Below are 20362 nucleotides of genomic sequence, written 5' to 3'. Positions count from 1 at the left end.
ACTTCAAAAATGGCGTCAGAAGAAGAAGCTTTCGCAGGCCGACTGCGAGTTCTTGAGCTCTACAGTGGCATCGGGGGGATGCATTGGGCTCTCAAAGGTCAGTCGTGTAGCATGAAATGAACACACGTTGCGTGACGTGTGCATAGTGCTTATACACAAATCAATTTGCATGCAGGATCGCTTTGCAATGCATCCTGAGGTTTGGGCCTTGTGGATCATTATGATTACGTTTGTTCGTACATCGATGTTGCAAAAAAAAAAGGTTTTTAAAGCTTGGGTAAGCTTATGCGGTTGCCTGCTACGAATAACACAATTCCGGGCCTGGATTTGCTACATTTTAAAACGGTATCATGCCTACAGAGCGAAGTCCTATACTTACTGAAACTTCCGAGAAAAAGACAGTGCAAAAGACTGATCGTGCTCAGTAATGTATGCATTTTGTGGGCACTTTTTATAGTGATTACTCCCCTTTCTTTCAGTTTACCCAACATTTCTCAGGTGACCTGCATATAAAAGTTATACAGTGGAACCCCCCTTTTAAGACCTCAAAAAATCTGAGAAAATCAGGTCTTGAAAAGGGGGGATCAAAAATGGGGTAAATTTACACAGGTTATGAACAGAACATCTTAGAAAACAAGGTCTTAAAAGGGGAGGGGGGGGGTCTTAAAATGGGGTAAATTTACACAGGTTATGAACAGAACATCTTAGAAAACAAGGTCTTAAAAGGGAGGGGGGAGTCTTAAAATGGGGTAAATTTACACAGGTTATGAACAGAACATCTTAGAAAACAAGGTCTTAAAAAAGGGGGGGGGGTCTTAAAATGGGGTAAATTTACACAGGTTATGAACAGAACATCTTAGAAAACAAGGTCTTAAAAAGGGGGGGTCTTAAAATGGGGTAAATTTACACAGGTTATGAACAGAACATCTTAGAAAACAAGGTCTTAAAAGGGAGGGGGGAGTCTTAAAATGGGGTAAATTTACACAGGTTATGAACAGAACATCTTAGAAAACAAGGTCTTAAAAGGGAGGCAGTCTTAAATTGGGGGGTCTTAAAAGGGGGGTTCCACTGTACTGCTTTTGAAAACCATGTTTTACTCCTGGTTTGCCTATGGCTCTCTAAGTATAGCTAGTTGTACATTGGCATTATTTGGAGATTACGGTCATGATTGTGATTATTATCTCATCCATACATAATAATATTAATATATCTGCATGATCAGGTTCTTCTTGTCTTATTCTGTTATGTTTTAATCTTTTATGATGACATTAAAAAGATCTGAAAGAGGATATAGTGCATACTAATTACTGTTTTTGACTCACATGCGAAGCAAAAGTGAGTCTATGTACTCACCCGAGTCGTCCGTCCGGACGTCCGGAAAACTTTAACGTTGGATATTTCTTGGACACTATTCAGTCTATCAGTACCAAATTTGGCAAGATGGTGTATGATGACAAGCCCCCCAAAAACATACATAGCATCTTGACCTTGCTTCAAGGTCAAGGTCGCAGGGGCCATAAATGTTGCCTAAAAACCAGCTATTTTTCACATTTTTCCAATTTTCTCTGAAGTTTTTGAGATTCAATACCTCACCTATATATGATATATAGGGCAAAGTAAGCCCCATCTTTTGATACCAGTTTGGTTTACCTTGCTTCAAGGTCAAGGTCACAGGAGCTCTTCAAAGTTGGATTGTATACATATTTTGAAGTGACCTTGATCCTGAACTATGGAAGATAACTGTTTCAAACTTAAAAATTATGTGGGGCACATGTTATGCTTTCATCATGAGACACATTTGGTCACATATGATCAAGGTCAAGGTCACTTTGACCCTTATGAAATGTGACCAAAATAAGGTAGTGAACCACTAAAAGTGACCATATCTCATGGTAGAAAGAGCCAATAAGCACCATTGTACTTCCTATGTCTTGAATTAACAGCTTTGTGTTGCATGACCTTGGATGACCTTGACCTTGGGTCAAGGTCACATGTATTTTGGTAGGAAAAATGTGTAAAGCAGTTCTTAGTGTATGATGTCATTGCTAGGTTTAGTTATTTGACCTTGACCCTGAAGGTCAAGGTCATGTCAAGGTCAAGCATGTGAGTCGTATGGGCTTTGCCCTTCTTGTTTAACAAGTGATGTGGTGTTGTTGCAGAGAGTGGAGTGGAATATGATGTAGTCCAGGCCATGGATGTCAATACCTCGGCCAACGCCATTTACCAGCACAACTTTCCTGACGTGAATGTCTGTGCAAGTAGTATTACGGTAAGACATTTTTATTCCTTTGATTTATTATGCAATGTTAGTATTGTGGCAAAGACAACCCTGAATAAAATAACTTCAAGTTTGCATATATTTATTATGTTTTCATATATATATACACAGATAATACACAGCTTCACCCAGTCAGTGGCTAAGGTAAAATAGGTTTGGGGTTAAAATAGACACTTTGCTTTATTTTCAGGTTTGGGCCAAGCTTTGATTTTGCCATTCTAACAATCTTTATTCTTGTTACATGTTACCATTAACGCTTCCAAATTTTGTATGCAGACATTAGATACTGAACGCACTTTAGATTCATGGTTGTGCTGTTTGTAACCTTGGTCGTGGCCATGAGTCACTGAACTTTTTTAAGGCCTGGTGTTGTTTTTGAGGCAGGAGATTGGCAGATTTCCAGCATTCTCAAAGCTCCAGAAATCATTCTTGAGATTTCCAGAGTGCACAATTTTGCATCCTTTTTTATTTCAATTAATTTGAGTGTGTGTGTGTGTGTGTGGGGGGGGTATGCCTTTCCAGCTTTTATTGAATGTCATGATCTTATGCCTTATGTAGTGTTAATGAGGGGTACCTGTGGTGCCAGGCTCTTCCAATGAGGGGACAACTCCCAATATAAAGGAAACATCGTGCCCTTGTCCATCATTGTGACCAAAATATTTCTGTCATGGCAGATCACCTGGAATGTAAGGACACTCTCAGCTGGCCCCAAGTATGTCTAATCTTTTACCACTGTAGTCGCAATGAACTGTGTCTGATTGGCCGTCCTTCTATCTGTGCCTCTGTTTGCAGAAGCTGACTCTGAATCAACTTGCCAAATGGGCCCCGAACACCATTTTGATGAGCCCCCCCTGTCAGCCTTTCACCAGAGTGGGCAAGAAACAAGATTGTCAAGACCCGCGCACTGAGTCCTTTCTTCATCTGCTGGGCCTCTTGCAACAGTAAGCACGTGTAGACCTCAGGCCTGGGAACCCGTACGATTTCACCGCATTTTGTACGCTGGATTGTATAAGATACGATCAGTACGGTCGTTGCAAAACAAATACGAGAGAAAAAATCCCCGGACTAGTTTTCTTCACATGAACATCCCAAAGCTGATTCAGTATTTTGGCATGAAACATCGAATAGTAGTATATTATATATATATATATATATGAAGTCTTATATCGCGTGCGTATCTCCAGACTCGGACTCAAGGCGCAGGGATCTATTTATGCCGTGTGAGATGGAATTTTTTACACAATACATCACGCATTCACATCGACCAGCAGATCGCAGCCATTTCGGCGCATATCCTACTTTTCACGGCCTATTATTCCAAGTCACACGGGTATTTTGGTGGACATTTTTTATCTATGCCTATACAATTTTGCCAGGAAAGACCCTTTTGTCAATCGTGGGATCTTTAATGTGCACACCCCAATGTAGTGTACACGAAGGGACCTCGGTTTTTTGTCTCATCAGCACGGCGTCTACGGAAGGGTATGCATATTTTTCCTTCTTTGAGAAGCATGGGTCCACACGGCCCCACGAAGGTTAACAAAAGTACATGAGCTTTTTGTGCCCTGTGTTTTTAGGCTGGAAGACAAACCAGAGTACATTCTCGTGGAGAACGTGAAGGGGTTTGAAGTGTCGGAGACAAGGAAACTGCTGCTGGACACGCTGAAAGAGTGCGACTACACATTCCAGGTAGGAACAATGCAATAGAAGATTTTCAGAAATAACTCTGTCGGGTTTGTATGTGTTGTGGAAGAGGGACCTTTTCTTGCAAGACCTTTGCCAAACATTGAAGAGATCAAACACTAACCAGGGGTGTGTGTGTGAAACACGTGGATGGTAGCACGTGTTTCCGACACTCCCGTCTCTAGTGATTGGCCCCTCCAATGTTTGGTAGAGGTTTTGCAAGAAAAGGTCAATTTTCACAACACATACAAACCCGACGGAGTTACTTTTGGAATTTGTCTATTCAGATTCAGCTGCTTTTACTGGGCATGAAACTGTGTTGAATATTTAAATTGGGTATAATTAGCTAGCGTGTTGTTGAACCACGAGAGCATTTCTGAAAGTGGCTTTTTGTCGATATTTTTCAAAACATTTACACTGTTAGAGAACTATGAAAGTAATTATTTGGACAATAGTTATTAAATTACATATTCTTACGCAACTCACATAGATAGCATTAACTTCAGTTAAAGTGCTAGGACACTGAACTACGCTTCACCCCAAAGGGGAAGCAACCCCCTAAAAAAGAACGGCATTGACCTATAACCCAAGCTATACAAGAGTCGAGGTCATACCGTCACGTGACCTATCACGCGTGACTCGACCGCCGCCTATGTTAGAAACTCACTCCTACTTCAGCCACCAAGTAGCTCGGACGCTTTTCACACTACGCTGCAGGCTTTTAGCCTACTGTCTTCTGGACAGTGTTTCACCCCGTCTACAGGTCCCTGCTTCTCATGCACAAGTTTGGGTGAGCTCGTTCTAATTTATTTGCTTTTGCTTGCGTTTCTTTCTTTCTCCGTTGTTCGGTCTGATTGTTGTTTATCAATATCATAACTCAGACTGGTTTTTGTCAGCAATGGCTGACAAGGAGAATTAGAAACCACAGACTAGTCAGTAGCTGCTGAGGTTTCTCCTTTTACGTTTCGCATAAAGAGAAAGGCAAAGGCACTACCATTTCCGTTCTTGACCCAGCTTCTCTAACTTTTGCGTCTGTTAAATAACCTTGTATGGTTGAAAACGACGTTAAACAACATATAAAGAAGAAAGAAAGAATGTCTGTTAAATTTTGGACCCTATGAATCCAATCATGCCAGTGCTGAAGCAGGTTAAATTTAGGTTACTTCAGCCAAGGCAAACGCAGTGGGAAAGAGATTACTTGTGTTAAAGATAGTTTGCTTCCCTTTTTGAGATGTTTTCGACCCAAATGTATAACATGTTGCCATTCGTCGAGTTTGCGCTCGCTCCCGGCGGGAGTGGGCGACGCAGTTTGTTGTCACGCATCGAGGTTCCGCCTTCATGCACAGTCTCTTCGGCTGACGTGCACGCAGAGGAGTGTGTTTACTTCATACGAGGAGCGTTCACGCTCTACAGGTTAGTCAGGTTCACCGGTAGCCAGGTTCTCTGGTGAAAGTGTTCCAGTTGGGCCGGAACTAGTAGCCCCCCCGCCGCGGCTGGGGGGTGAAAGTTTGACTTTCCCGGAGGCTATCGCTCTTTTTTAAGAGGCGGAACTCATGGGGGGTCAACACCGGACAACAAGTTGGGCCGGAACTAGTAGCTCCCCCGCTGAGGCTGGGGAGTGAAAGTTCGACTCTCCCGGAGGCTATCGCTCTTTTTAAGAGGCGGAACTCACGGGGGGTCGACACCGGACAACGAGACAGATGTACTCACGGGCAGACTTTTATGTCTCGGTGAATGTGTACATGTCTCAACTTCCTCCTTTTGGGCAGGAAGCTGCTTTCGGGCAGGCTTTGCACGGTTCTTCCGTTTTGCAATCAGCCTCGCCTGTGGTGGATCGTTTTAGTGACGCAGCTTGTCACAGCGAATTTCACGGTCCAGCCTCAGCAGATTCGGAGTTCGACGATTCTCACTCAGTTTCTGAGGAGGAAGTTGATGTCAAGTTGTCACTCAAACTTTAACCAGCTATGGTTACTGCAGCTCAGGTGTCTGCCAAGTACTTCGCTGAAGGGGTGACAGCTATGGCAAGCTCTGCGGCACCACCACCCTCAGTGGTGGGTGATTTCCGCCCTGCTTTAACGGAAGTTCAGGGATATCGTTTTAGCGAGTCTCCTTCTGTTGCTTACGAACTTTCCAAGGTGCTGGCTAGAACTTCGGGTTCTGAGAATGGCTTGCCTGTGGATACTGTGCCTTTACTGGCTGCACACGGTCAGGTTCCTGATGCTGCTCAGCCATGGTTTGCCTCAGACCAGTTACGGAAGCGAGCACTTCGTTTCATTCACGCAAGTTTGCTCTCTCCCGTCGTCATCACAGTCTTATTGAGACTTACGCTTTGCCGAGTGCACCGCTTCCGGTCACTCCGGAGTTGGCTAATCTCAGGGAAGATGTCTATAGTTGGACAAAACATTGTGCTTACTCTGAAGGCGCATTACTTGGTTTGGATGAAACGGGAAGATACTCGTTGGAACTTGCGTCTCTTTCAGAGACACTTCTTCGATCTCTTTCGCGGTCGGTCGCGGGGTCGTTGAATCCTTTCGATTTTCGAAACGACTCTAGCGTGAAGGACGTCCTCATACTCCTGGCCTCTTTGGCTAAGGTTTCAGCCGGACAAATGTCAGTCGCGGCACGGTTGTACGCACATGCGGTTTACACACGCAGGGACGCTTTCTTGTCTGGCTCTAGAATTTGAACTTGTGGAAGTTTTTTTTATATGTTTCTTTTTTTCTATCACTTCCTTTGTGGGCTGCGATGCGGCGTTGCTTTCGCTTGCGTCACCCGCTCAAGTAACGCTTCACTCGCTGAGCGATATCCGTAGGCCTAGGTTACACCAAGCCTAAGAACTTAGTTTATTTTCTTCGTACTACGGAACCGCTTCCGGTTGCACCGTACTTGTCGATCATACATCTTAAGGTTCATAGCAAGGAGAAACTGTCTGTTGGCAAGAACAATGATCTCCTGGCTGTGGAAGATCGTGGCCGCACTTCTTTCTATTATCGTCTTGGTACAAGACTTTGATTCGTTCTTTCCCTTGTGCGGTTTCGTACTCACGGGATGCCTTTGTGTTCTGTCGGCACACATATTCAAAGGGTTTAGCTTCGCTGTTCGTCTGGGAAAAGGCCTCGGCCGACAGTATTGTTCTGTCGGTGAGACTTAAATCTCTTCCTTGCTCGAGGGTTTTCTTTGCGAATCCTCCTCTTTGCACGCGGGCTCTTTAACAGAGAGAATCTCACAGCAACAGGAAAAGCCCACGGCAGGCCTCGGCTTTTCTTATCAGAGAAAAGCGCTAAGCTGGGCGTTCTCAGCTTTGGTTTTTTATCTTCTTGGCATGGCACGTTGCCAAATACCCACCACTTTATCTCCTCGAGGCGATTTAGCGGTAGGGTTCAGTGGGCAAACAATAGCACGCTTTCTTGCATACTCTTGGCACTTGTCAACTGGAGTATTAGCGTTCGGCCACTCTTCTCTCTGCCTCTGTGTTTTCCCACAGCGGCTGGAGGGGCGATTAGGACTCTCACTTTATTGAGGGAGGCACTGGGGCCCTTCCTGTTGGGTCACTTATATAGATCGTGCCTATGTTTACTTCCACCTTCGGATATACAAAATAGATCGGAAGTGGCTACTTTTTATTTAATTCAGACCTTCGGGGCTCTGGTTTCGTTTTCTAAGCAATCAAATGAAGAGCCGGAACATGTTAGTGTCTTTTCTTGACTGGTTCACAGACACAACCAATCTTTGGATTCTCACACCACTGCTCATACAGGGCGTTCCCGTTGGTTCTCTCTCCACCAGGGAAGCAGTTCTGTCTCTTGTGGAATTCTTTCCTCTTGTCAGGGGATAACATGTGTTGATTCAATCAGACAACACCACAGTGGTCTTTTATCTCAATAAGCAGGGGGTGGCATCTCGCTCCCTATCACTGCCACAGCGAGCATGCGAGGTTTTGATGTGGCTTTTACCACCACGAAATCTTATTAGCAGGGAGGTACCTTTCTGAGAGGCTCTAGGTCTTGGCAGACTCTAGTCAGCCGGCCAGGAATGTCCACTTGGATTGGACTCTATCTCGCTACACGCTTCTACTCCTTCTGGTGAATTTGGAGAAGCCGCTGGTAGAAGGTTTGCCTCTCGGTACTATCACCTTCTGCTAAATGTTCGTCTCCCCGTTCCCGGATAATACTCTCAATTTTACTTTGAGCGGCCTGTTGGTCGCACATTATGGGCCCACTCAATCTTGGTTGCCAGTCCTTTAGGCTGGCAAGAGGGCGCCGTTTTTGTTTTTTGTTTTACACTCGAGCCACTCGGGTGTCTACTGTACGGGAATCATTGAGACGCTCAGGGGCTTCTGCCTCAACTCTGGATTTGGTCTAGAGATTTCATAGGGGTTCAGCGTCTTCGTTTTTGTGTCACTTTGACTGGCTTGCAACAATTGGCGTACTATTAACGGAAAGAACTCCACTTCTCTCCGTTCAATGCGGGTGGCGAACCACCTATCCTGGCTTTCCGAATTTTCTCCCACGTCTCTGAATTAAGACTTTATGCGATATCAGTTGCACTGACACAGCTAGGTCGCAAAATTTTTTCACTTGGGTTCTTTTTAGCCAGCGTGATTAAGGGAACCTCCCTTTGGTTTGCTGAAAGCAAATCTCCAGTCCAGGCTTGGGATTCGCTCCCAGTTTCGGAGTTTTTGAGTTCGGATTGTTTAATCCTTGACAAATTAGCCTTGTTATTCTAAATACGGGAAGCCGTCATACTTACTCTAGTAGCTTCTGAGAGAAGTGCGAGTAAGTGCATTTTCTGTCTGGTTTTTGCTTTAGACATCTCTTTGGAGAAAGACTGATCTATAGCGCTTAGGTTTAATTCAAAATTTCTGACAAATAAGCAGAAACAGGAGTAACCAGATCCGATAATACAATTCTACCAATTTGCAATATTTTGGCTCTGCTAGAGCCATATTTAACCAATTGTACATTTCGAGTTTAAATATATTTCTGACTCGCTTGACTAGTGGCCCCCTTCATCCCCTCCTTCCTCGTCCTGATATGGCTCTGCGTAGTCGGCTGGACGTTAAGCAACAAATAAACAAACAAACTGATCTGTTTAGATCACCAGAACAAAGGCTTTTGTTTATTTCCATCAACACTTCTAGAGGCAATGATTTAGTGAAGTCAACTTTTAGCTAAATGGACTGCCACATTGATTAGGCATGCCTACAGTGGTGGCAGGGAAAAGGGGGGGGGGGCAGTCAGTCCTCCCTTTTCAGGCAGCACGGGCTCAAGAGGTCAGAGTGTATAGGCCTCTTCTTTATCTGTTCTCAAGTCTGAGAGACTTACATAAGTCATGAATGCAGCTTATTGACCGTTCAAGGACGTAGTCATGAGTTTTCTATCGGCGGGGTATTTTAAGTACCCGCTGTTTTAATACACATCTACTAGACATCTTCTGCAGAAGATGTCTTTTTATGTGTTCCTAGGAACGTATCTGGTGCTCGGCAGAACAGTAATTTCGGTTTGCCAGCTATTGTAGCTACAGGCCAGATACTTGCAAGATGTTAACTATGAGTTCATTTGCCCACCACCTAAATTAGCAATCTGCTATCTATGTGAGTTGCGTAAGAATATGTAATTTAATATAAAATTTCAAAAATAAATTTTGATTTAATTAATATACTTACCAACTCACATATTGGATTCCCTCCCAGCCTGCCCCGCAAATTTTTTAAGGGGTTATATGTTTCAATACGGAATGAGTTTCACCGGTATACATCCTGCGCAGGCGCAGTACACCGGTAGTGTAAATAATCACCAAGGACCATGCCTTATATGGCATACGGTTTTTGTTTCAGAGTTATTTCCCCACGTTGCCATGTAAGAGTGCTTCCATGTCTTATCACAAAACGAAGTTATTGCTTAGGGTTTCCCTAAAAATGAACAGATCACTTCAGTAGGAGTGAGTTTCTAACATAGGCGGCGGTCGAGTCACGCGTGATAGGTCACGTGACGGTATGACCTCGACTCTTGTATAGCTTGGGTTATAGGTCAATGCCGTTCTTTTTTAGGGGGTTGCTTCCCCTTTGGGGTGAAGCGTAGTTCAGTGTCCTAGCACTTTAACTGAAGTTAATGCTATCTATGTGAGTTGGTAAGTATATTAATTAAATCAAAATTTATTTTTGAAATTTTATATTTACGTACATGGAGATTTATGATTTTCTGTACATTTTAAAGGCCCTAGATGAAGGGTCTTTGTGTTTTTCTCAGTAAAAATCAGCACTTAAAAGTAGGAATAAACCACACATTGCTCAATATTAGTAATTTCGGTCAAAATAGAGATTTCATAATCACATGTCTAAGAAGCTGTTAAATCATGATGGAGTAGACAATATGACTTTAACAGGCATGTACCTGGTCTTCATTAGAGGCCGTTTCACAGCCTTTACCCAGTGCAAATAAAGCTTGAAAATGTGTTGCTTTGATTTGTTTCAGGAGTTCCTGCTGACACCACTGCAGTTTGGAGTTCCAAATTGTCGGATGCGCTATTACCTTATTGCCAAACTGAGACCGCTTGAATTTACATTCAAGACTTCAGAAAAGGTAATCAACATGTTAGCTCAGGTGTATCTGCAGCATTTTAACAGGGTTCAGGATTTACATGTTTATTACCAATTCATTTGAAATACAGCCAAGCGACTAAGCAAGATGTAAATTTGTATTGATCATAAAGTCGGATTCTTCTAGATGTTCATCTTGATACTGTAGAGCCCAGATTTTCAGACGTCCTAAATCAGAGAAAAACAAGTCTTAAAAAAAAGATGGTCTTAAAATATGGTACAGAGGTATGGTCTTAAAATGGTCTTAAAATGGTCTTAAAAAAGAAGTATGGTCTAAAAATGGAGAAGTCTTTAATCGGGGGAATTCCATTGTGACATGAAGTGCAGTAAATACAGTCGATTTACTAAGGAAGATGGGAATTTATATTGGTCCTAAAGCCTGATTCTTACATAAATTCATCTTGAAAGTTCATAAAAGGTACATCTATTTGACAGCGGGGTGCAAACTACAGTCACTACCTTTGATTTTGTTTCATTAGCTGTCAATGTTCTGTTCTTGTTTGTTAGTTTATATATATATTTCTGGGCTGATATACAGTATTTTATTTTGCAGATTCTGGAGATGGTTCCAGAAGAAGTGATGCCATGGCTTCGGTTCACTTTGCCAGAGAAATCTGACTTTCCTGCCACAGCAGCAGACTCGTCCAATATCACCGAATGTTGTAACTGTTCTGCCAGCGCTGACGCTCCAACATCATCATGCCCTGCTTCATCCAATCAAAACCAGTCGTGTGCTTGCAGCTGTGGTCTGAATGATCGGAGCAGACAGAACGAGAGCAAGGACCGTGACAGAACTAGTGCAGACTGTGACAGTGGAAGCACTCAGAATACTTGTGGCTGCCCTGGTGGTGGTGGTGAAAGCAAGCAAGATTCCTGTGAGCATTGTGGTTCAGAAGGAGTGAACATCTCTTCAGGCAGCTGTCAACCTAAAACAACAACTTGTGCCTTCAACTCAGAAGCTGAAAATCCTCCTCCGCACGGAATCGTGTCAAAGTCAGAAACTGAGAATCACACACTACACAAAGGCAAGAGTGACGACAGAAATTGCTTGACAATCGCGGAAGCTGGTCGCAACATGCGTCACTGTGAAGAAGAAGACATGCTTGTGTGTGAGGATGGAACTCGCCTGGAAGAATACCTGGAGGTAAAAGATGAGGAGTACCTCCAACGTTTTTTGCTGTCAGACAAAGACCTGCGGATGTTTGTGGTGATGGACGTGGTTCACCCCTCCTTCAAGAAGTCCAGCTGTTTCACGAAAAGGTATTTTTTTCCTTTTCCTTTTATTTTCTTTATTGTCCCATCACTGGGAAATTCATGTCGCTTCCACCCAGTAGAAAGGTAGAAGCAACAGAGTGGCGCTACCCAGGCGTGTGCATGTTTAGGTGAAATCAGCCACCGGCACTTGTGGCAGAGTGACAGCGGTCTTTTACGTGCCACTGTGGTGACACGAGGGTGGAACATGGATGCTGTCTCTGAGTCTGCACATAAAGTTGACCCATGTCCGTCCCGGCCGGGGTTCAAACCTGTCACCCACGGATCACAAGTCCAGTGCTCTACCAACTGAGCTACCAGGCCCCCTATGGAGACCATTTCTTACTAGTTTTAGCCCAAAAGTCCCGGGCTGGCGTGCACAATGTCAAAGCTGTTAAAATTGTTTAAGACTCTCCCCCCTCCCCCCCCCCTCTCTTTTAAGACCTTTCTTTTTCAGATTGTGTGTTAATTATCTCTGTACGTTTACCTCCATTTTTAGAATCCCTCCCCTGTTTAAGACTTGTTTTTTTTCTCAGATTTTTTAGGTCTTAAAAGGGTGTCCTGTGTATGCATTTAACTTTAACAATGCAGAATGATTTTGCAGGTATGGACACTACGTTGAGGGAGCAGGTTCCCTGGTCATGATGACAGACGATGCCAAGGTCAGTATCGTTTGTTTCCAGTCATTGATAGTCACAGCAAGCCTAACACCTAGTTGACTTAGTTGACCCAGCCCGCCAGTGTGAGAGGCACAAGCTCTGACCACTATGCCACTCGAGGTCCACATGACAGCCACGAAAGTGTTATGTTAACTGTATGGACTTTTTTTTTTTTTTTTTTTTTTTTTTTTTTTCCTTTACACCTGTTCCTTGTTCCGGTGTGCTCTCACGCCGCCCCGTCCCTGCACTCGCTGCTCCATCCACATCTGAATTTCGATTTTACAGACGCTCCAGGGAGGGATGTCGGGTCGTTGCGGTAGGCTACCCTCGGAAGATGACACTGCACTTCTGCTGAGTCACTTCGACGGTGTTCAGTAGTGGGTCTGTCCCGAGCTAACGGACGCAGCCCACTACCTACTATGCCCCCTACTAACGACATTGACTGCTAAGTCGCGGAGCCAGACAGAGTGAGGGTCCCCTCCAGAGAGCAGACCGCCACCACGTCCCTCCGTCGACCCCCCAGAACGTCACACTATTCAGGGAAGGATGGAACAGGAACACTGAGACCAAGGTCACCATGAGAGCTCCGGGCATGAAGGGCCACAAGAGCAAGGACAATTTATAATTTTGGATGATTAATGAGATGAGGATGATTATAATGATGATGCTATGGATTTCCAATTTGGTTTGAGACTACGTGACAGGGCAGCACTCTACGCTTACTGTCATAATATATCCTGGTGTCAACCAGGCCCGAGAACTGCCGCACCTGCGGTGTTGGTCAGGTAAACAGAACCTGAGCACCCTCAAAGTCGCATTCGTTAAGTGAATGACACTCGGCTGTGTGATTCCAGCCTTCCCATAGGAACCATAGCACTTCCACTCTGGGTAGGAGCAGACCGTAGCCCGAAAAAACCCACATGACCCTGATGGGATTCGAACCCACGACCTCCCGGCCCACAGCCCGATGCGCTAACCACTGCGCTACGGGGGCCGGTCACTGTATGGACTTTTATATCATCTTGTTCAAGTAAATTTGTTTGATTTGCATTTTGTATTGATTTGTTATGGGTCATTGGGTGTCGGTTTGTTTACTTCTTATGTATATCTTTTTTATATTTAGTCAAGTTTTGACTAAATATTTTAACATCGAGGGGGAATCGAAACGAGGGTCGTGGTGTATGTGCGTGTGTGTGTGTGTCTCTGTGTGTGTGTGTGTGTGTGTGTGTGTAGAGCGATTCAGACTAAACTACTGGACCGATCTTTATGAAATTTGACATGAGAGTTCCTGGGTATGAAATCCTCGAACGTTTTTTTCATTTTTTTGATAAATGTCTTTGATGACGTCATATCCGGCTTTTCGTGAAAGTTGAGGCGGCACTGTCACGCCCTCATTTTTCAACCAAATTGGTTGAAATTTTGATCAAGTAATCTTCGACAAAGCCCGGACTTCGGTATTGCATTTCAGCTTGGTGGCTTAAAAATTAATGAATGACTTTGGTAATTAAATATCTGAAAATTGTAAAATAAAAATAAAAATTTATAAAACGATCCAAATTTACGTTGATCTTATTCTCCATCATTTGCTGATTCCACAAACATATAAATATGTTATATTCGGATTAAAAACAAGCTCTGAAAATTAAATATATAAAAATTATTATCAAAATTAAATTTTCCAAATCAATTTAAAAACACTTTCATCTTATTCCTTGTCGGTTCCTGATTCCAAAAACATATAGATATGATATGTTTGGATTAAAAACACGCTCAGAAAATTAAAACAAAGAGAGGTACAGAAAAGCGTACTATCCTTCTTAGCGCAACTACTACCCCGCTCTTCTTGTCAATTTCACTGCCTTTGCCATGAGCGGTGGACTGACGATGCTACGAGTATACGGTCTTGCTGAAAAATGGCATTGCGTTCAGTTTCATTCTGTGAGTTCGACAGCTACTTGACTAAATATTGTATTTTCGCCTTACGCGACTTGTTTGGTCTTTTTGCGGTCTAATTCTAAAGTGCTTGGCGTTGTATATGGGACTTATGCTATAGAAAAGCTATTTACGTTTAATATTATTATTATTTGTTGCAGATTGTGAAGGAAGCAAGCGAGTTCAAGTCGTGGGCTGTGGAGCATAAAAATCGGCAGCAGTGGGGGGAGGCAGAGTTGTCTGTCTTGAGACGGTTAAAGCTGCGCTACTTCACCCCCAGGGAGGTGGCCAACCTGCTGTGTTTCCCACCTCAGTTTGGTCAGTCAGCATTATTTGTGTCTTCTTCTTCTGCTCAAATTCCCATGTACACTCGTGTTTTTTGCACGAGTGGGTACGTGTACAACCATTTAGGCAGCCATACGCCCCATGCTGGGAAATTATGTGTGACAAGTGTTCCTAAATCTTCAACTTTGCCTTTTCATTAATGAATGTCATGATGACTTCTACCACGCAACACTTGTTCTTTTCCGTTTCAATTGTTCACTTTTGTCAGGCATTGGAACCCCCTTTATAAGGACACCCCCTCCCCCCAGTTTCAGACTTCTCCCCTTGTAAAGCCTTGTTTCAGATTTTTCAGATTTTCTGTTCATAGCTTTGGTTTATTTACCTCCAGGTTAAGAATCGCTCCTTTTTGAGACCTGATTTTCTCAGATTTGTAGGTCTTTTAATGGAGGTCCCCCTGTACCAGGGGTGTCGTTTGGGTCGGCCCTTCGGCCAATCGCCGATTTATTTTTACTTTGGCCAAAACTTTCATGTCCCTATCGGCCAAATGTCCAAAGAGTATTCGCTTAAATCGGCCAGTTTGTCCAGTTTTTTTGTATTGGTCAGGCTTTGATTGCTAAAACTGCTGCCGGTGTACTTAGTCAACTGACTGACGTTTATTTCCTTCGCGAATACCAACAAGTCGTGTAAGGCGAAAATACAACATTTAGTCAAGTAGCTGTCGAACTCACAGAATTAAACTGAACGCAATGCAACGCAGCAAGACCGTATACTCGTAGTCCACCGCTCACGGCATAGGCAGTGAAATTGACAAGAAGAGCGGGGTAGTAGTTGCGCTGGGAAGGATAGCACGCTTTTCTGTACCTCTCTTCGTTTTAACTTTCTGAGCGTGTTTTTAATCCAAACATATCATATCTATATGTTTTTGGAATCAGGAACCGACAAGGAATAAGATGAAAGTGTTTTTAAATTGATTTGGAAAATTTAATTTTGATAATAATTTTTATATATTTAATTTTCAGAGCTTGTTTTTAATCCGAATATAACATATTTATATGTTTTTGGAATCAGCAAATGATGGAGAATAAGATAAACGTAAAATTGGATCGTTTTATAATTATTTTTTTTTTATACAATTTTTAGATTTTTAATGACCAAAGTCATTAATTAATTTTTAAGCCACCACGCTGAAATGCAATACCGAAGTCCGGGCTTCGTCGAACATTACCCGACCAAAATTTCAACCAGTTTGGTTGAAAAATGAGGGCGTGACAGTGCCGCCTCAACTTTCACGAAAAGCCGGATATGACGTCATCAAAGACATTTATCAAACAAGTCGCGTAAGGCGAAAATACAACATTTAGTCAAGTAGCTGTCGAACTCACAGAATGAAACTGAACGCAATGCAACGCAGCAAGACCGTATACTCGTAGCATCGTCAGTCCACAGCGCACGGCAAAGGCAGTGAAATTGACAAGATGAGCGGAGTAGTACTTGCGCTGAGAAGGATAGCACGCTTTTCTGTACCTCTCTTCGTTTTAACTTTCTGAGCGTGTTTTTAATCCAAACATATCATATCTATATGTTTTTGGAATCAGGAACCGACAAGGAATAAGATGAAGGTGTTTTTAAATTGATTTGGACAATTTAATTTTGATAATAATTTTTATATTTTTAATTTTCAGAGCTTTTTTTTAATCCAAATATAACATATTTATATATTTTTGGAATCAGAAAATGATAAAGAATAAGATGTACGTAAATTTGGATCGTTTTATAAAAAAAAATTTTTTTTTACAATTTTCAGATTTTTAATGACCAAACTCACTCATTAATTTTTAAGCCACCAAGCTGAAATGCAATACCAAACCCCGGCCTTTGTCGAAGATTACTTGACCAAAATTTCAACTAATTTGGTTGAAAAATGAGAGCGTGACAGTGCCGCCTCAACTTTCACGAAAAGCCGGATATGACGTCATCAAAGACATTAATTGAAAAAATGAAAAAAACGTCTGGGGATTTCATACCCAGGAACTCTCATGTCAAATTTCATAAAGATCGGTCCAGTAGTTTAGTCTGAATCGCTCTACACACACACACAGACAGACAGACACACACACACACACACACACACACACACACACACACACACATACACCACGACCCTCGTCTCGATTCCCCCTCTACGTTAAAATATTTAGTCAAAACTTGACTAAATATAAAAAAGGAAAAAAACGTCTGAGGATATCATACCCAGGAACTCTCCTGTCAAATTTCATAAAGATCGGTCCAGTAGTTTAGTCTGAATCGCTCTACACAAACACACACACAGACAGACACACACACACACACACACACACACATACACCACGACCCTCGTCTCGATTCCCCCCTCTACGTTAAAAACGAAACATCAATGTTTTGAACGGAAGCCATTGCCAAAAAATATAGAAGCCAGAATGGTTTCGACAAGGGAAACCACACTCTCAGCGTTTGCGTTCGCCGGTTCGCGATAGTTTATCAGTCAGTGCTTTCGATTTGGATTTGAACATCATGTTCAACAAAAAAGAAAAAAAACTAAATTGGCCAAGGTTTGCTACCCGTCGCCAAGGTAAGTGATTCCGGACAAAATGATAGGAACATCGCGAATGTGGACAGTGTCAGTGTGAGTGGTAGTAGTGTTGTCGAGTCGATCAAAGCAGAGATAGCAGACCATAGTCACCGCAAATCGAAATCTGCTGAGCCAGAGAATGAAAAGCGTCCTCCAAATTGTGGTTTCCAAGCAAAATGGCTCACCCTACACAGTTTTTTTATTGGTGTTTTACAAGTCATGTTTCCCAAGGCTTGTCAAGATTAGCACAAGATTGGAAGAGTTTTACTTTCAAGAAATTAAAGTTAAAGGTTTGAAAAAGTTTCAGAGAACTGGTGTCTGATGTAGTTAAATCAGCAAAGCTGATTGTTTCAGTTGCAGTAAGCAATATAATCCAGGGGCGGATTAGGGGGGTGATACAGGGGTTCCGGGACCCCCCCCCCCCCCCCCCCAAAAAAAAAAAAAAAAAAACCCCAATTCTGTCTGTAAAGCTGGGGGAAAAGTTAATTGTTTAATTGTCACAGTATGCGACATGTCTTCCTTCTAACCATACTATATGATGTCAGGAGCAGATATCAGTGAAGATAAATTGCCATTATTTAATACTAACGTTAAAAGAAATAATGAGTGGCTGCTGACACCAGTTGATCATATTTAAAATCAAGGATAAGCCACAAATTGTTTATAAAATAGCTAAAATTCTTCAGCTTCAGAACGGGACCCTGGACCCCAGGTTGTACTCCCCCCCCCCCCCCCCCCCCCCTCTGGCTTAACTGATCCGCCCCTGTAATCTGTGTTCCTAAGACAATGTATTGGTGTTCCCCTCTTGAGTCTTGTGCTTCAATGTTGCAGTGACTTTGTATGAGCCAAAATAATAGCTGAAAATTTTCCTAAAGATGTCCTAAAGCTTTCTGACAGTTTCGGCCAAATGTCCCAACATGAAAATGTCTAGCAACACCCCTGTGTACATACAGTATATTTATTTTAACTTTTTAGTTGGTGGTGATTTCATATGAGCTAAATGTGCGTCGCCGTTCAGGATAACTTTAAAAAAAACAACTTTGGTGTGATATGTATGGGTTTTTTCCTGCGCAATTAAAAAAAAAAGTTATCATCTGTTGTGCAAATTATTTAAAACTTCTTCTTGTATCACACTGGATGTTTGACATTTCAGTTGAGGGTGCTCAGAAGTTTTCTTTTCCTCCATCGATTTGAAGATTTTTGAAATGATAATTAATAGCTTTTCAGTACTGCAAGTCCATAATAACTGTGTTTATGGCTGTGTTATCCCTTGTTTATTGGTGTGTTATCCCTTGTTTATTGGTGTGTTATCCCTTGTTTATTGGTGTGTGTGTTTATGGCTGTGTTATCCCTTGTTTATGGTTGTGTTATCTCTTGTTTATGGCTGTGTTATCCCTTGTTTATTGGTGTGTTATCCCTTGTTTATTGGTGTGTTATCCCTTGTTTATTGGTGTGTTATCCCTTGTTTATTGGTGTGTTATCCCTTGTTTATTGGTGTGTGTTTATGGCTGTGTTATCCCTTGTTTATTGGTGTTATCCCTTGTTGATTGGTGTGTTATCCCTTGTTTATTGGTGTGTTATCCCTTGTTTATGGTTGTGTTATCTCTTGTTTATGGCTGTGTTATCCCTTGTTTATTGGTGTGTTATCCCTTGTTTATGGCTGTGTTATCTCTTGTTTATGGCTGTGTTATCTCTTGTTTATGGCTGTGTTATCTCTTGTTTATGGCTGTGTTATCCCTTGTTTATTGGTGTGTTATCCCTTGTTTATTGGTGTGTTATCCCTTGTTTATGGCTGTGTTATCCCTTGTTTGCAGTGTTCCCCGAGGAGCTGAACACCATCCAGTGCCACAGAGTGCTGGGCAACAGTCTCAACGTCCATGTCGTGTCCGTCCTCATCCGTCTCACGTTGCTGGAGCCTGGCGTCATCTAGATCCGGATTGTCCATTGCTGCAGCCTTGTTCACCCCACATCTAACAGTCACACTATTTAGACACACTGTAGGATGGTGTCCCACCTCACTGGACTCATGCTGCTAAAGCCTGGCATCAATTCGAACCAAATGGACTCTTAATTCAGATTGCTGCAGCCCTCACATTCCTACCCCCCCCCCCCCCAACCCTCCTGGCTGCAGCGCTAACATGCCTACCAAACCCACCTACCCACCCCCAACCCCCCTGTAATCAACCATTGTCAAGACAACCTTGAGTATTGCAGACGGTAGCTCAGTTGGTAGAGCACTGGACTTGTGATCGAAAGGTCGCAGGTTCGAATTCGGGCTGGGACGGACACGGGTCAACTTTATGTGCAGACCCAGAGACGGAAGCCATGTCCCACCCCCGTGTCATCACAATGGCACGTAAAAGACCTTGGTCATTCTGCCATAAGTGCAGGTGGCTGAATACACCTAAACACGCAGACACCTGGGTAGCGCGACTCCGTTGCTGCTAGCTTTCCACTGGGAGGAAGCGACCCGAATTTCCCAGCGATGGGACAATAAAGTAATGGAAATGGAAATGGAAATGAGATGCAGATTTTTGAGTGCAGATGTTGTCATTTATCATCAGACTCTTACATCTGGAGCATGGCGTCATCTAGAGTTGGACACTTAACCTATGTTGCAGCGGTTACTGTTACGCCAAATTTGTATCATCGAGAATTGACCTCATTGCTCGGACTGCTGCTGTTACTGTCACACCCAATTTGTATCATCTATAATACGCGTAATAAAAAAACTAGGCAGATACTACATGCCAGAAAGAGCCTTTACAGTCATATAACGGGGTTTACAATAAATGGCCTAGTCACAAAGATAAAAACGTATCTGCCTAGTTTTTTTTATGACGGGTAGTATAGAACTGAATTCATTGCTCAGACTGCTGCTGTGCAGGCACACCAAACTCCTAGTCAGATGTTCATGAATGCCAAAAGAATGTAGATGTAGAAACTGTTTCTTGAGATGAGTAGTTGATGATAGCAGTCAGGTCAGCAACAGTTGTTACAGCATGATAAGTCTGGAGGTGATGTTCGTCCTTAGAGAACTGAGGCTGATGGTACCAGGTACATGTATT

General features: G+C 42.9%; 1 protein-coding gene across 1 annotated transcript; it reads left to right on the top strand.

The window, feature by feature from the left end:
• Positions 1 to 12: 12 nt before the first annotated feature.
• Positions 13 to 19802, top strand: LOC138971754 (tRNA (cytosine(38)-C(5))-methyltransferase-like). The gene is made up of 9 exons (XM_070344550.1): positions 13 to 97; positions 2160 to 2269; positions 3071 to 3219; positions 3856 to 3967; positions 10435 to 10542; positions 11113 to 11819; positions 12415 to 12472; positions 14563 to 14719; positions 19109 to 19802. The coding sequence occupies exons 1-9, from the start codon at positions 79 to 81 to the stop codon at positions 19222 to 19224; spliced, it is 1536 nt and encodes a 511-aa protein (XP_070200651.1). The 5' UTR covers positions 13 to 78; the 3' UTR covers positions 19225 to 19802.
• The last annotated feature ends 560 nt before the right edge of the window (positions 19803 to 20362 follow it).

The sequence above is a fragment of the Littorina saxatilis genome, linkage group LG7, assembly GCF_037325665.1.
Source record: "Littorina saxatilis isolate snail1 linkage group LG7, US_GU_Lsax_2.0, whole genome shotgun sequence".
Lineage (NCBI taxonomy): Eukaryota > Metazoa > Mollusca > Gastropoda > Littorinimorpha > Littorinidae > Littorina > Littorina saxatilis.
The sequence above is the reverse complement of the archived record's forward strand: the minus strand, read 5'-3'. Positions and strand labels throughout refer to the sequence as shown.

Excerpts from the sequence above, each read along its gene's own strand:
- LOC138971754 (XM_070344550.1), top strand. Across the intron at positions 2,270-3,070 it reads TCTGTGCAAGTAGTATTACG|AAGCTGACTCTGAATCAACT; the intron begins GTAAGACATTTT and ends CTCTGTTTGCAG. Across the intron at positions 3,220-3,855 it reads CTGCTGGGCCTCTTGCAACA|GCTGGAAGACAAACCAGAGT; the intron begins GTAAGCACGTGT and ends CTGTGTTTTTAG.